Source organism: Hippocampus zosterae, chromosome 1 (assembly GCF_025434085.1).
Source record: "Hippocampus zosterae strain Florida chromosome 1, ASM2543408v3, whole genome shotgun sequence".
Taxonomy (NCBI): Eukaryota; Metazoa; Chordata; class Actinopteri; order Syngnathiformes; family Syngnathidae; genus Hippocampus; species Hippocampus zosterae.
In genome coordinates this window covers 6,835,368-6,846,846 of record NC_067451.1, presented here as the reverse complement: position 1 = coordinate 6,846,846, position 11,479 = coordinate 6,835,368, and the positions used below count along the sequence as shown (strand labels likewise).

The following is an 11,479-nucleotide window of genomic DNA, read 5'->3' as shown; positions in this document are numbered from 1 at the left end:
CATAACCAACTATGGCTAAAAGAGCGACTCCGGTGGGACTCGAACCCACAACCTTTGAATTACTACATTCAATATCTAGAAGTCCAATGCGCTGTCCATTGCGCCACGGAGCCACCTGTTGGCGACAATGATTTTAACGTAAATATCAGCATACACAATGTGCCGCAAGCGTTTATATAATTGGGGCCATTTACGTCATTGACGTTAACTAGATCCTGCGCTGACAACCCTGTGTCGTTAATTTTTTTATTCTAAATTTGTTTGCATTACATATACAATCTTAGATTGCTAGTATCACTGTTACAAATTTTATAGATGCATACACAAATAAGTAATATATTTTTATTTCGAACTATTCAATTATGTAACAATGGATAATCACCGAAATAAATCGATTTTTAGAATCGGTCCGGCAAATCAATGCTGTTATTAAATCCAGCTTCTTTCATCTTGAGAAGCTGGCTAAGGTAAATGCCACCTTCGTTACACCTCTACTGGATTACTGAACTGTAATGCATTTATTTTGGAGCCAGGCAGTCCTCCCTCAAGCGTCTCCAGTTATCCAAAATGCTGCTGCTCGCCTCCAAACTGGAGCTCGTATGAAGAAATAATTGTGTATTTTAGGTTTAGTTATAATATATTTGCATACATATGTGTCTTCGGAGCGCAGAGGTGCTTTGTGGGATATGTAGTTTAAATGAAAACAGTATAGCAAGATTTCAAACCCATAAAATGGATCAGTATGTACCATAGAGGCTACAAAACACATTTGCACAAGCACCAAATGTTACAAGAGCTCCTCGTATACACATATGTCTTAATTGTTATTTTAATTAGATTTAATATCGTACATTAAACGTGCAATTATGATCGTGTTGAAGAGCTCGCCGTTTGAGGCACAAATGTGATTGGCTTGAGCGAGTCACCTGACTAAAGCTAGTTTGGCCTCGCCACTATAGCTCGTGCCTGTCTCTTGTTCGATGCGCATTCCGGATCATCATCATCATCATCATCATTATCATCATCATCATTATCATCATTCATCATTGTAATTCTACTCCCCAGTCTCTAGCCGAGCCGTTTTCCAGTCACAGCACAACGGCGAGGTTCTCTATCATGTCAGCGAACATGCGTAATTGCCGCTCCCAAGAACTGGCAAGATTTTTTGGAAAATGCATGCCAATGTTTCGTGTTTTGTAGGTCGTGAACGCCACTTCGGGACTCGGCAGTGGATTAAGTTACGATTGGATTATTGGCCTGCTGTTTCTTGTTTCGCAGTTTCACGCTAAATCGCCGAATAGAAGCCAGGTAGGCAATGAAATACAACATTATTCGGTTTTTATGACTGCGTTTTATTACACGCATGCGCACTTATTTTCGCCCAGCAGACAATTGGAATGGGGAACCCCGTTATTCCTTGCACCAGAACGGGAGAAACAAAAGCGCTGTTGCACAGGCCCGGTACATACTGTGGGCCCTGTTTAAATAGGAGGAGAGCAGTACCTCTGTGGACCTTTTGTCCTTCCTAGCAGTGAGCATGACTGTTATTATTTCAACGGGGGTACAGAGTTACCAGACAAACAACTCCCCCGCACCCACTTCCATTGCACGTAACACGACAAGTGGACATTTAAAACAATGAAAAATCCACGTAAATGTGCCATAATTACCAGGATTTGCAACACCCAATGCAGTATACGTCACATACAGTGAGACTATATGAAATAGTCTATTGGAGGTTGTTTATATGGCTTGTCATCTTTGTTGTGAAGTAAACACAACTGGTCAGTAGTCACTATATGGGTTGAGTGAACGCTGGCGCCTTTTGGCTGCCGCTGCTCAACCCGTATTGTTTTGTGTTTTTTGTGATTGTAAAGTGTCCTTGGGTGTCTTGAAAGGCGCTTATAAATCAAATGTATTATTATTATATGCGGAAATGTGATTTCACAATAAATACTGTCAGACCCTGCTGAAATTCTCCCTTGAGCACAAGGTACCAAGTTTAGGCATGGGGGGCAGATCCGGGCCGCAAAATCATTTTATGTGGCCCGAGAAAGCAAATCTTTTGCTTCGACTTCTATGATTCTGGCTAAAATCTCCCTAAATTTCAATCTTTCATATTTAATAAATGAAGATCTGCTGATATTTGCAGCATTTTTTCTTACCAAACCCGTTCACCATAACTTGAACAATTACTGTGCATTTTTTACTTCTGATTTGAAAACGTATCCAGTTGTTGTGTATAATGACAGTTAAACATTTGTATGGTTTCGCTGTCATAACGGCCCTCTTAGAGAAACTAACCTGGCCCGCGATAAAAATAAGTTTGACATAGGCTGTGCACTGATAAATTCATGATTTTGGCTCTGCTTTGCAGCCAAGTAAATAAACATTAATCGGTCACTATATAAAGCAAACCTTGAGACCAGGAAGCTTCTGTTCTTGACAGGCAAAATGTCTTTCCGGCGAGGCGTGGTGCGGCAGAGCAAGTTCCGCCATGTGTTCGCGCAGGCATGGAAAGCCGAGCACTGCCTGGATGATGTGCGAGTGTCGCGGGTGACGTGGGACGGCCCGCTGAGCGCCGTCAACCCCAAGTTCATGGCCGTCATCATCGAAGCGGGAGGCGGCGGGGCTTTCCTCGTGGTCCCCATCGGCAAGGTTTCCGCACGCCTCCTCCACATTTGCGGATTTTACGGCGTTCTTTGACGGCGCTGTCCCTGCAAACAGAGCGGCAGGATCGACCAGTCATGCCCGACGGTTTGTGGCCACGTCGCGCCAGTGTTAGATATTCAGTGGTCTCCTCATGACGACAACATCATAGCGAGCGCTTCGGAGGACTGCACCGTAAAGGTCCGTCGACCTCATCCACGTTCTTCTTGAAATTTGTCTTTGGCTGCTGCGCTGCCACATGGTTGTCGCTTGTGGTCTGTGCAGGTTTGGCAGATCCCCGACGGGGGCTTGACGGCACCAATGACCGAAGCCGTGGTCACTTTGGAGGGGCACAGTAAAAGGGTGGGCATCTTGGCCTGGCACCCGACTGCATTCAACATCCTCTTAACTGCAGGTAACAAAAACACCCTGTGAAGATTTTCATAACAGGCAACGTGAGACCGTGCGAAAAGGCTCCCGACAGTATGACAGGGGTGTCCACACTTTTTGCCAAGGGGGCCAGATTTTATGTGGTAAAATGTCGGGGGGCCGACCTTGGCTGACATTCTTTACATTGAACAACAATATTGTTCAACAAATTTTAGTAAGCCAGTCTGTTTCACATTTCCATTTTTATTTTAATTTCAACAATCTTAAGAATTTCTTTTGGTTCATTTGAAACGGGTATATCACATGCAACTGCTTATTCACTTGACTTTTTCTTAAACAGAAGTCTCCTGAGTGCAAATTGATTGATTTGAAAGATAAAATGTATCACCATGACTTTTCAATAGTCACAAAACCTTTGACTCGAACAACAGGGAAATGAACAAGCAATACACATATCCACAACTGCAAGGATCATTTGAAATATGACATATCAGTCAATATAAACACGGAGTGATGTCTTGTTAACTCGTGAGTGATGCCCTCTAGTGTCTAAATGCTATTACTCATTTAGTGAATGCTATTACTCATTTAGCCACTAGAGGGAAGCAGTACTCTATGAAACATCACTCACCAGTCTACGAGACCTCAGTCAATGCAACACGTGTTCCATTGCGCCCAACCTGCGGGCCAGACGGCACTGATTTTATGACAGGGGCCGAGGGCCGGATGAAATTCGACCGCGGGCCGGATTTGGCCCCCGGGCCAGACTTTGGATATGCCTGGTCTATGAGTTCATACATGGCTTGGTCACCCTAATAGACGCACGCGTCCTTTAAATTTTGTTAATTAATTTATGAGTAGGTTTGCAGATACCATGCAAAAATGAGCTAACAAACAGCCGGTTATCTCTCTAGCTGAGTAAATAAAGGCCGCTGTTGAGGACATTTGCTATCGTGGCCGAAACCGGGCTTTGAGTTGCCAAAGCCACGTGTGCTTCTCCCCGAGGCTGCGACAATGTGATTGTGGTGTGGAACGTCGGCACGGGGGAACTGCTGTACCAACTGGCCGACGCCCACCCGGACCTGATCTACAGTGTTAGCTGGAACAAGAACGGAAATGCCATCTGTACCGTGTGCAAGGACAAGGCGCTGCGCATCATTGACCCGCGGAGGGGCGTTGTCCTCAAGGTAGCCCTCAAAGCTCATCCCGAGAGCCTTCAATTCCGACATGAAACTGACGGCCGCGTTTACCTCCAGGTGAGAGAAAAAGTCCATGACGGAACCAGACCCATGCGAGCCGTGTTCCTCTCCGACGGCAAGATCTTGACCACGGGCTTCAGCCGGATGAGTGACAGACAAGTGGCGCTATGGGATACGGTACAAGGGCAAACCTATTTTTCTTCAGTCACATGCAAAGAAGAAATATAACAAAATCACAGATTTCCCTCCCAAGTGTGTATAAGACTTTCAAATCAAGTCGCAACTTTTTATGAATTATATATTTATTTATTTTTCAATTTGTCACTTTCTTGCCAGAAATTTTAAGCTAAATCAGCCATTGTTCTCATACCTGTCAAAGTATATACTCTACAATGTATATTAGTGCCAGACAATTAATTAAATGTAATTGTGATTTCCATTTTGGCTTCTCGTGGTAATAACGATATTATAATCAAAGAAAATGTGCTGAAGGTTGGGGTGTGTTTGCAAGTCCCCCCACGTTGTGAAAGCACACCGAATGCACTGTGTTGCCCGCACAGCAAGCGTGTGATGTGTATGTGATTCTGGAGTACCTGAGCATGTTGTAAGCCTTTTAATGACACCCCAGTTGGACTTGAGTGTAAAGCTAAACACAGAACAAAATAAACCCCAAATTCTATCTTGAAACGCAACACATGCCTCGTTTTAGAAATACCATCAGTGCTAATGCTACAGTCAATGTAAAATCCCCCTCGCATGCTAACAGGAAATTAGCATAAACTGACAGAGCATTCTTTCAAATAACTTATAGGCAACACTGAAAGGGATAGATTTTCCTATCTGTGAAAAACGAGACCTTTTTTTTCCAGTAATCACCCAGGCCTAGTGTACCGTATATTATATATCACAAAACAATTGACCTCCATCTTAGCCCAACAGTTTTCTTACTACTGAATGCACGCCCTTGAAATGTCAAGCCCCAATTCTTTGTGTTCCAGAAAGATCTCTCAGAGCCAATGGCAGTGCAGGAAATGGATACAAGCAATGGCGTTCTGATCCCCTTTTATGATCCAGACACCAACATGGTGTACCTGTTGGGCAAGGTGAGGACGTACGGTCGCGTGTTTGCATTCGGCCAGTCCGCCGTTAACGTGCTTGTCATCTGACTTCTAGGGAGACTGCACCATTCGCTACTTTGAGGTGACAGACGAATCTCCCTATGTTCACTTCCTGAGTCTGTACAGCAGCAAGGAGCCCCAGAGAGGGGCGTGCTTCCTCAGTAAACGAGGGGTGGACGTCAACAAATGTGAAATTGCCAGGTAGGAATTCTGCAAGCCTGAATTTGGTCATCACGATGATGACAAACCCCCAAAAAGTGATTTCTCTTTGGTTATAGGTTCTACAAATTGCATGAAAGGAAAGTGGAGCCCATTTCAATGACCGTACCAAGAAAGGTAAAACATAATCGTTCTGCCGGTCACTAAATGCCGCTGGCAAAAATGAGTAAAGATGTACTTTGGCCTTATTTTCGTGTCCAGCGCAAGTCTAGCTCAGAGTGCTGCACTTCGATCAAATCTACCAAATATCGTATTACACCACCTGTGCCACAACTTAGACCTTCTTTTAGGTGGTCTAAGGTCTAGTCTTCTTTGTGTCACCAAATTGTCAGGTGCGCTGGGAGGGGATGTACCCTATTTTCAGCATCATACGCACTGAATTAAAAGGCACATTGTCAGTTATGGTTACGGGTGCTCTTTCTAACACATACACATAACACATACACATGTGTCATACACATAACACATACACAAGAGGCATTGTATTATTGAACACAGGCATGGTAAAACGTATACTACCTTCAACAATCTCGAGTGTAGCATGCATACACTCGAGGATATGTTTTTAGAAAGGTGGTGCAGTTCGCTTGTACTTTATTGAAGTATTTAACAATATTTTTCAATCCCATCCTTTCCACTTTAATGTCCTCATGCTGTCTCAATTTACGTCCGCCTTTGTTCTATACAAGCAACATTTTGGCACATCAGTCTGTTAAGTGGGCCTGTCATCGAAGTCACACAACAGCATACACAGATTTTGGAATTTGGTGTATACACAAGTCGAACCGGGTGGCCCGGTAGCCAAGTGGTTAGCACATCGGCTTCACAGTGCAGAGGTACCGGGTTCGATTCCAGCTCCGGCCTCCCTGTGTGGAGTTTGCATGTTCTCCCCGGGCCTGCGTGGGTTTTCTCCGGGTGCTCCGGTTTCCTCCCACATTCCAAAAACATGCGTGGCAGGCTGATTGAACACTCTAAATTGTCCCTAGGTGTGAGTGTGAGTGCGAATGGTTGTTTGTTTCTGTGTGCCCTGCGATTGGCTGGCAACCGATTCAGGGTGTCCCCCGCCTACTGCCCGGAGACGGCTGGGATGGGCTCCAGCACCCCCCGCGACCCTAGTGAGGATCAAGCGGTACGGAAGATGAATGAATAAATGACAAGTCGAACCGCATTTTTAGGTGCCCCGTCCATTTTGGAGAAAATGTAAGACTTTTATGTGCGTCCTTTGGTCGTGAAAATACGGCAAAAGCTAAAATAGACCCCTATGTGTCGTCAATTAAGAATTTTGGAACTGATTAAGTCACTTGTCTATTTGTACTGCGTTTTAGATAATAAAAAAGTATTTGATCCACTTTTAGGGAAAACCGGCAAAAATAATATGACCAATATGACAGGCCTCTTTATAGCGCTCATTAGTTTAGTTTATTACCGCATCCATGTGCGACCACCAAGTCTTTTGTGCTTGTTTGTTCTGGCTTGTGCAGTCTGATCTCTTCCAAGGAGACCTTTACCCGGACACGGCCGGCTTAGAGCCCGCGCTACTGGCCGAGGAATGGATTGCCGGCAGGGACGCGCCGCCTTTGCTGGTGTCCCTAAGCGGAGGCTATGCGGCGCCGCCGTCCAAGCACCGTGACACGCTCAGAAGCAAGCCCTCGCAGGACTCCGCACCGGCGGCAGCCCGCGTCGCCAAGGAGCCCGAGGATGATCAACCACGTGCTGCCACCAGGGAAACGGGCGGCAACACAGAGAGGCCAAAGCGAGAGGTGCGTCACAACTTGTTACTTTTCTTGTTGGACTTAAGTTTGAAAAATAAAAGAAAGATTGAGCTCAAAATGCTGGGTAGCCATTTTAGTCCAACAATTTCCCTTTTTCCTCATGTGTGTATGGGGAATATTATACTTAACTATATAACATAACTATATAACAGAAAGAGACTGGAGCGACTGGTCAGGAAGGCCAGTTCTGTCCTGGGTTGCTCCCTTGACACTCTGGAGGAGGTGGGCAACAGAAGGATGCTAACTAAGCTAAAAGCTATGATGGCCAGTCCCTCCCACCCCCTCCAGCCCGCCCTGACAGCACTTGGTAGCTCCTTCAGCCAGAGACTGTTACACCCGCGCTGCAAGAAGTAGAGATACCGACGCTCGTTTCTACCGACTGCTGTCAGGCTGATGAATAAAAAATAACAATAATAATAATTATATGATGTGAAGGAAAATTGTAAGTCGTACTGCGATTTATCCATTTGTGTTCATATTGTATTTAATTGAAAGATGTTTGTTGTTTTTTTTTCTCTTTCTCCTTTCTTCTTTCTACATACATTCTTGCTGCTGGAGGCTGTAAATTTCCCCAGTGTGGGACGAATAAAGGATATCTTATCTTATCTTAGTCCAACCATCCATCCATCCATCCTTTTTTCTGATCCTCACAAGGGTCACGGGGCGTGCTGGAGCCTATCCCAGCTGTCTTCGGGCACTAGGTGGGGGGGTCCCCCAGAGGTCGACGCGCTAACCACTGGACCACCGGGCCGCCCAGTTATACTATAGTAAACCAACAAAATAACTAAAATTAAAACTGAATAAACGTGCATGAATGAAATAAAATGAAAAACTACAATTCATAAAAAAAATGAAAATTAAGTGAAACTACATCCCATGTTTACAAAACTAAACTAACTAAGTAATTCTAACTATAACGAAAAGGGCGTAAATGTATTGATGTTGATATTGCTGTATGTTGACACAAAAGAAGGAAGGCCAAATAGTTCACTTTAATTCATTGCACCACACTTAGTGACTTTTTTTTTATCCTGCAATCGACAGATACTACATATTTTAAAAACACACACACACAACTAAAGCTAATACTAAAACTAATAAAAACAAAATTACAATAAAACATTTTCGGGGCAGTGAGGAAAGAATAAAAAACAAAACACGCTCTAAAAAGTAATTAAAATCACGGCAAACAGGAAGTTTGTTTTATTGGAAAGCGCTAACAGACGTCGCGTTTGTTTGCAGGACGACATTCTGAACGAGCTGCTGTCGGAGATGAAGGCACTCCGTGCCGTGGTGCTCGCTCAGAGCCAGCGCATCGAGTTGTTGGAGAGGCAGTTGGCTCGCATCGAGGACGGCGACGTATGAACGAACGCCTTTCGCTCTCCCGTAGAAGAATAACCTCTAGGGCTATTTAATCAGGTAGTTGAACGCTGCTGAACTGTAATCAAATCCAAGACCTCAATTTCACCATGTAGCGCGTAACCTCATCTGATACGACATTATATGATTTGAGGCTTGTGGAAGAAGAAAAATCCGACTGTGAAGACTAGCTGATGAGTTTTGTGATTTTAGATCTTGGTGTCAGATGAACGTGGATTTTCTTGTATGGCTGTTCAAGATTTTTTTTCTTTTTTTTTTTGCTTTTATTTAGATTTTGATTCGATTTGTTATGCAGTCTGTTGTACATTCCCAACTTGATGCACTGATCACAACACTTTGGATGTGTTTGTAGCAAATGGAATAAAGTGTCGTTTGTATTCACGCAACTGCTTTCTGGTCTTTTTGGCGTGGAATAAGGGTTGTCATTTTGAAATATTTTTTAAGAAAACAAGGGCGGAAAAATCAATATAATATGAGTGAAAGAGTGATAAAAAATTTAAACAATTTTTTTAGCTGCATCTTGTAAGATGACAACTTAGTTGTAAAAATAAACGTCTTCATTCTGTTTGTAAAACGTGCTGCAAAATTACAAGTTAATAATATGATCTAATTAACAAACAAAAAAATCCTGTGAAATTACATTTCTTTTAATAGTTGGAGTTAATTCTTGTAACATTACGACTTGTTAATGAAATCTTCTTATTCATATGACATTACACTCTTGATGATATCACTTTATTTTCTGACAATTTTTCCTTTTTAAAAATCATCGTATGTATTTGATTAAATCTAATTCAAAATCACAACACTTGATCATCCAAACCGCCGTATCAGTTTTTGATATTATCTTCTACAGTATTTCTGAACACTTCCTCTTTCTATAAATATTCTATGTGCTATATTTGGTATTTCTCCGCCTCATCCCTCCTTCAAATCAGCTTGCATTTTCCGCCTCCCCTCATTCTCACATATTCGAAACAAGTCAAGTCCGCTGTGCCTTGTTACATTTCTTTTGTACAGCAAACCACTTGTTCACAACGTGGGGTAAGTACTTTTTTGCCATATGTATGTTTTTTTTTTTTGGTTTAATTGATAATTTTCAAATTGTGGTTTTTCAACCAATTCACTAAGAACAGTATTGTCGCCACAGGTACCACATGGTTGTTAGTTGTGTTATTACTACTGATAAAAAAAATAATAAAATTATAAGATATTTGTTGGACTATTGACTATTACAATAGGTTGCATGCAATGCAAGGTGTCTGATGGGGTTGCCTGCCATTGCTTCAGGAAACCAGCAAAACTGCAAGCTGTCTACCCACTTCCTGTGCATGCGGACCTATTTTCTCTATACGTACATACCGTATGACACCGGAACAATCACGAGGCTCATGGTTGGATTTACTTGATTTTAAATGGGGCCCTGAATGTGCCCTGAAACCTGATGAGTTTAAATTTAGCATTTTCAAATGTGGAAAATTCCTGTAAAATTGCCACTGTACATTATGTCTAGAGCAGGGGCCTCCAAGGACACCAAGGACCACATGAGTAGCCTGCGTGGTTCTTATAAAAATAGCCTACCAGTGACGGTACATTATTTGTTGTCCATCGCAGAAGTCATTTTTTAAACCTATACAGGCTTGCAGAAATGTAAAGAAATTACAGTAAGTGATACATATTGTGTTTCGTACCCTATGAAATCACAAAGTGTATGCAGCGAGGATGCTGAAATTGCACATTTCCGCATATGGCGGTTCAGGAGGAAAAAAGCTTCAAGATGATAATTAAGTATATCTTGAAAAGTGCAATATTGAATGGATTTGCGACTATTGTTGTCGTTGACATTTGTACTCTGGTATAACGCATGAAGTTAATCGCAACGAAATGCACTTTTGAGCTTTTGAGAAACTTCAAGAAGCTTAATTTAAAGAGTCCAACATTTGGTAGCTCACTATGAAACGCATATAATGTGTCACGCACCGTGGAGGATTCATGTTTTGCACAATTTTGCACATTCCTGCACTGAGCTTTTCAGGAGCAGAAGTGCGCTAAAAGTGATAACGAAAGATAACGATTAGGCAATGATAAAAAGTGAACTTCCAAGTTCAATTCAGCGTTGTCTTATTTCTCCCAAGACAGACACACACAGACACTGAATTAAAGTTATTTTTCTTTTTTGGTGGGTGATTTGTCTTGACCTAGGTGGTTCAGTATGTCGTCCGACGAATTTAAGAAATTTTGACGGTGCGCCCATTGTCCTTCCATCTTTGCTTCAGGTATGGCTGACTCGACTATCGTCTTGCTCTTTTTCATTTTCGGCGGCCTGTTCCTATTGCTCATCGTCCTCTACAAGAAGTTGAACAGGGAGACTAACGGAGAATACACCTTGCGGCGAGTCATCTACAAGGAAGGAGGGCTTCGGGACCGTGCCAGAAGGGCGGCAGCTATCCTGCAGTCCCATCTGGGAGTGCGATTGTGGCCCCGCCGCAATTCCAATGAGGACGGAGAAGAAATGGAGGATTTTCAAGAGGACCCCAGACAAAAAGAGCAGCGTTGCAGTACAAGTAGCGGCGGCAGCCAACCCAGTGAATGTGAAGATGGCAAACCACAGGAGCGGAGCGTCAAGCCAAGGAGTGAGAGTGAGTCAGAAGAGGAATCATGGGAAGCTGATTTGTTTGTCAATTTAAATCAGTTATCTCAGAGTGTTATGTGATCTGAGGAGGATGGCCACCAGGCCACCAGACAACGTGAA

At 43.1% G+C, this 11,479-nt stretch overlaps 1 protein-coding gene and 1 non-coding gene across 3 annotated transcripts; one reads left to right on the top strand and one right to left on the bottom strand.

Moving 5' to 3' along the window:
- Positions 1 to 24: 24 nt before the first annotated feature.
- On the bottom strand, positions 25 to 113 carry trnar-ucu (transfer RNA arginine (anticodon UCU)). Its single transcript is given in 2 exon segments — positions 25 to 60; positions 77 to 113. It is a non-coding gene; the product is annotated as a tRNA-Arg (tRNA).
- Positions 114 to 920: 807 nt separating this feature from the next.
- Positions 921 to 9,113, top strand: coro1b (coronin, actin binding protein, 1B). Of its 2 annotated transcripts, XM_052079449.1 has the most exons (12): positions 921 to 1,118; positions 1,201 to 1,308; positions 2,450 to 2,658; positions 2,728 to 2,850; positions 2,935 to 3,064; positions 4,045 to 4,226; positions 4,296 to 4,415; positions 5,237 to 5,341; positions 5,412 to 5,557; positions 5,635 to 5,692; positions 7,057 to 7,335; positions 8,590 to 9,113. In XM_052079449.1, exons 3-12 carry the CDS (start codon positions 2,455 to 2,457, stop codon positions 8,710 to 8,712), a joined length of 1,470 nt encoding a protein of 489 aa, XP_051935409.1. In that variant the 5' UTR covers positions 921 to 1,118; positions 1,201 to 1,308; positions 2,450 to 2,454; the 3' UTR covers positions 8,713 to 9,113. The 2 variants fall into 2 exon arrangements, with proteins under 2 accessions (XP_051935409.1, XP_051935403.1); XM_052079443.1 differs by having other exon boundaries at positions 921 to 1,308.
- The last annotated feature ends 2,366 nt before the right edge of the window (positions 9,114 to 11,479 follow it).

Coding starts and splice junctions, on each gene's coding strand:
- coro1b (XM_052079449.1), top strand. CDS start 2,455: ATGTCTTTCCGGCGAGGCGTGGTGCGGCAGAGCAAGTTCCGCCATGTG. Junction 2,659..2,727: donor TCGTGGTCCCCATCGGCAAG/GTTTCCGCACGC, acceptor CCCTGCAAACAG/AGCGGCAGGATCGACCAGTC. Junction 3,065..4,044: donor CAACATCCTCTTAACTGCAG/GTAACAAAAACA, acceptor CTTCTCCCCGAG/GCTGCGACAATGTGATTGTG.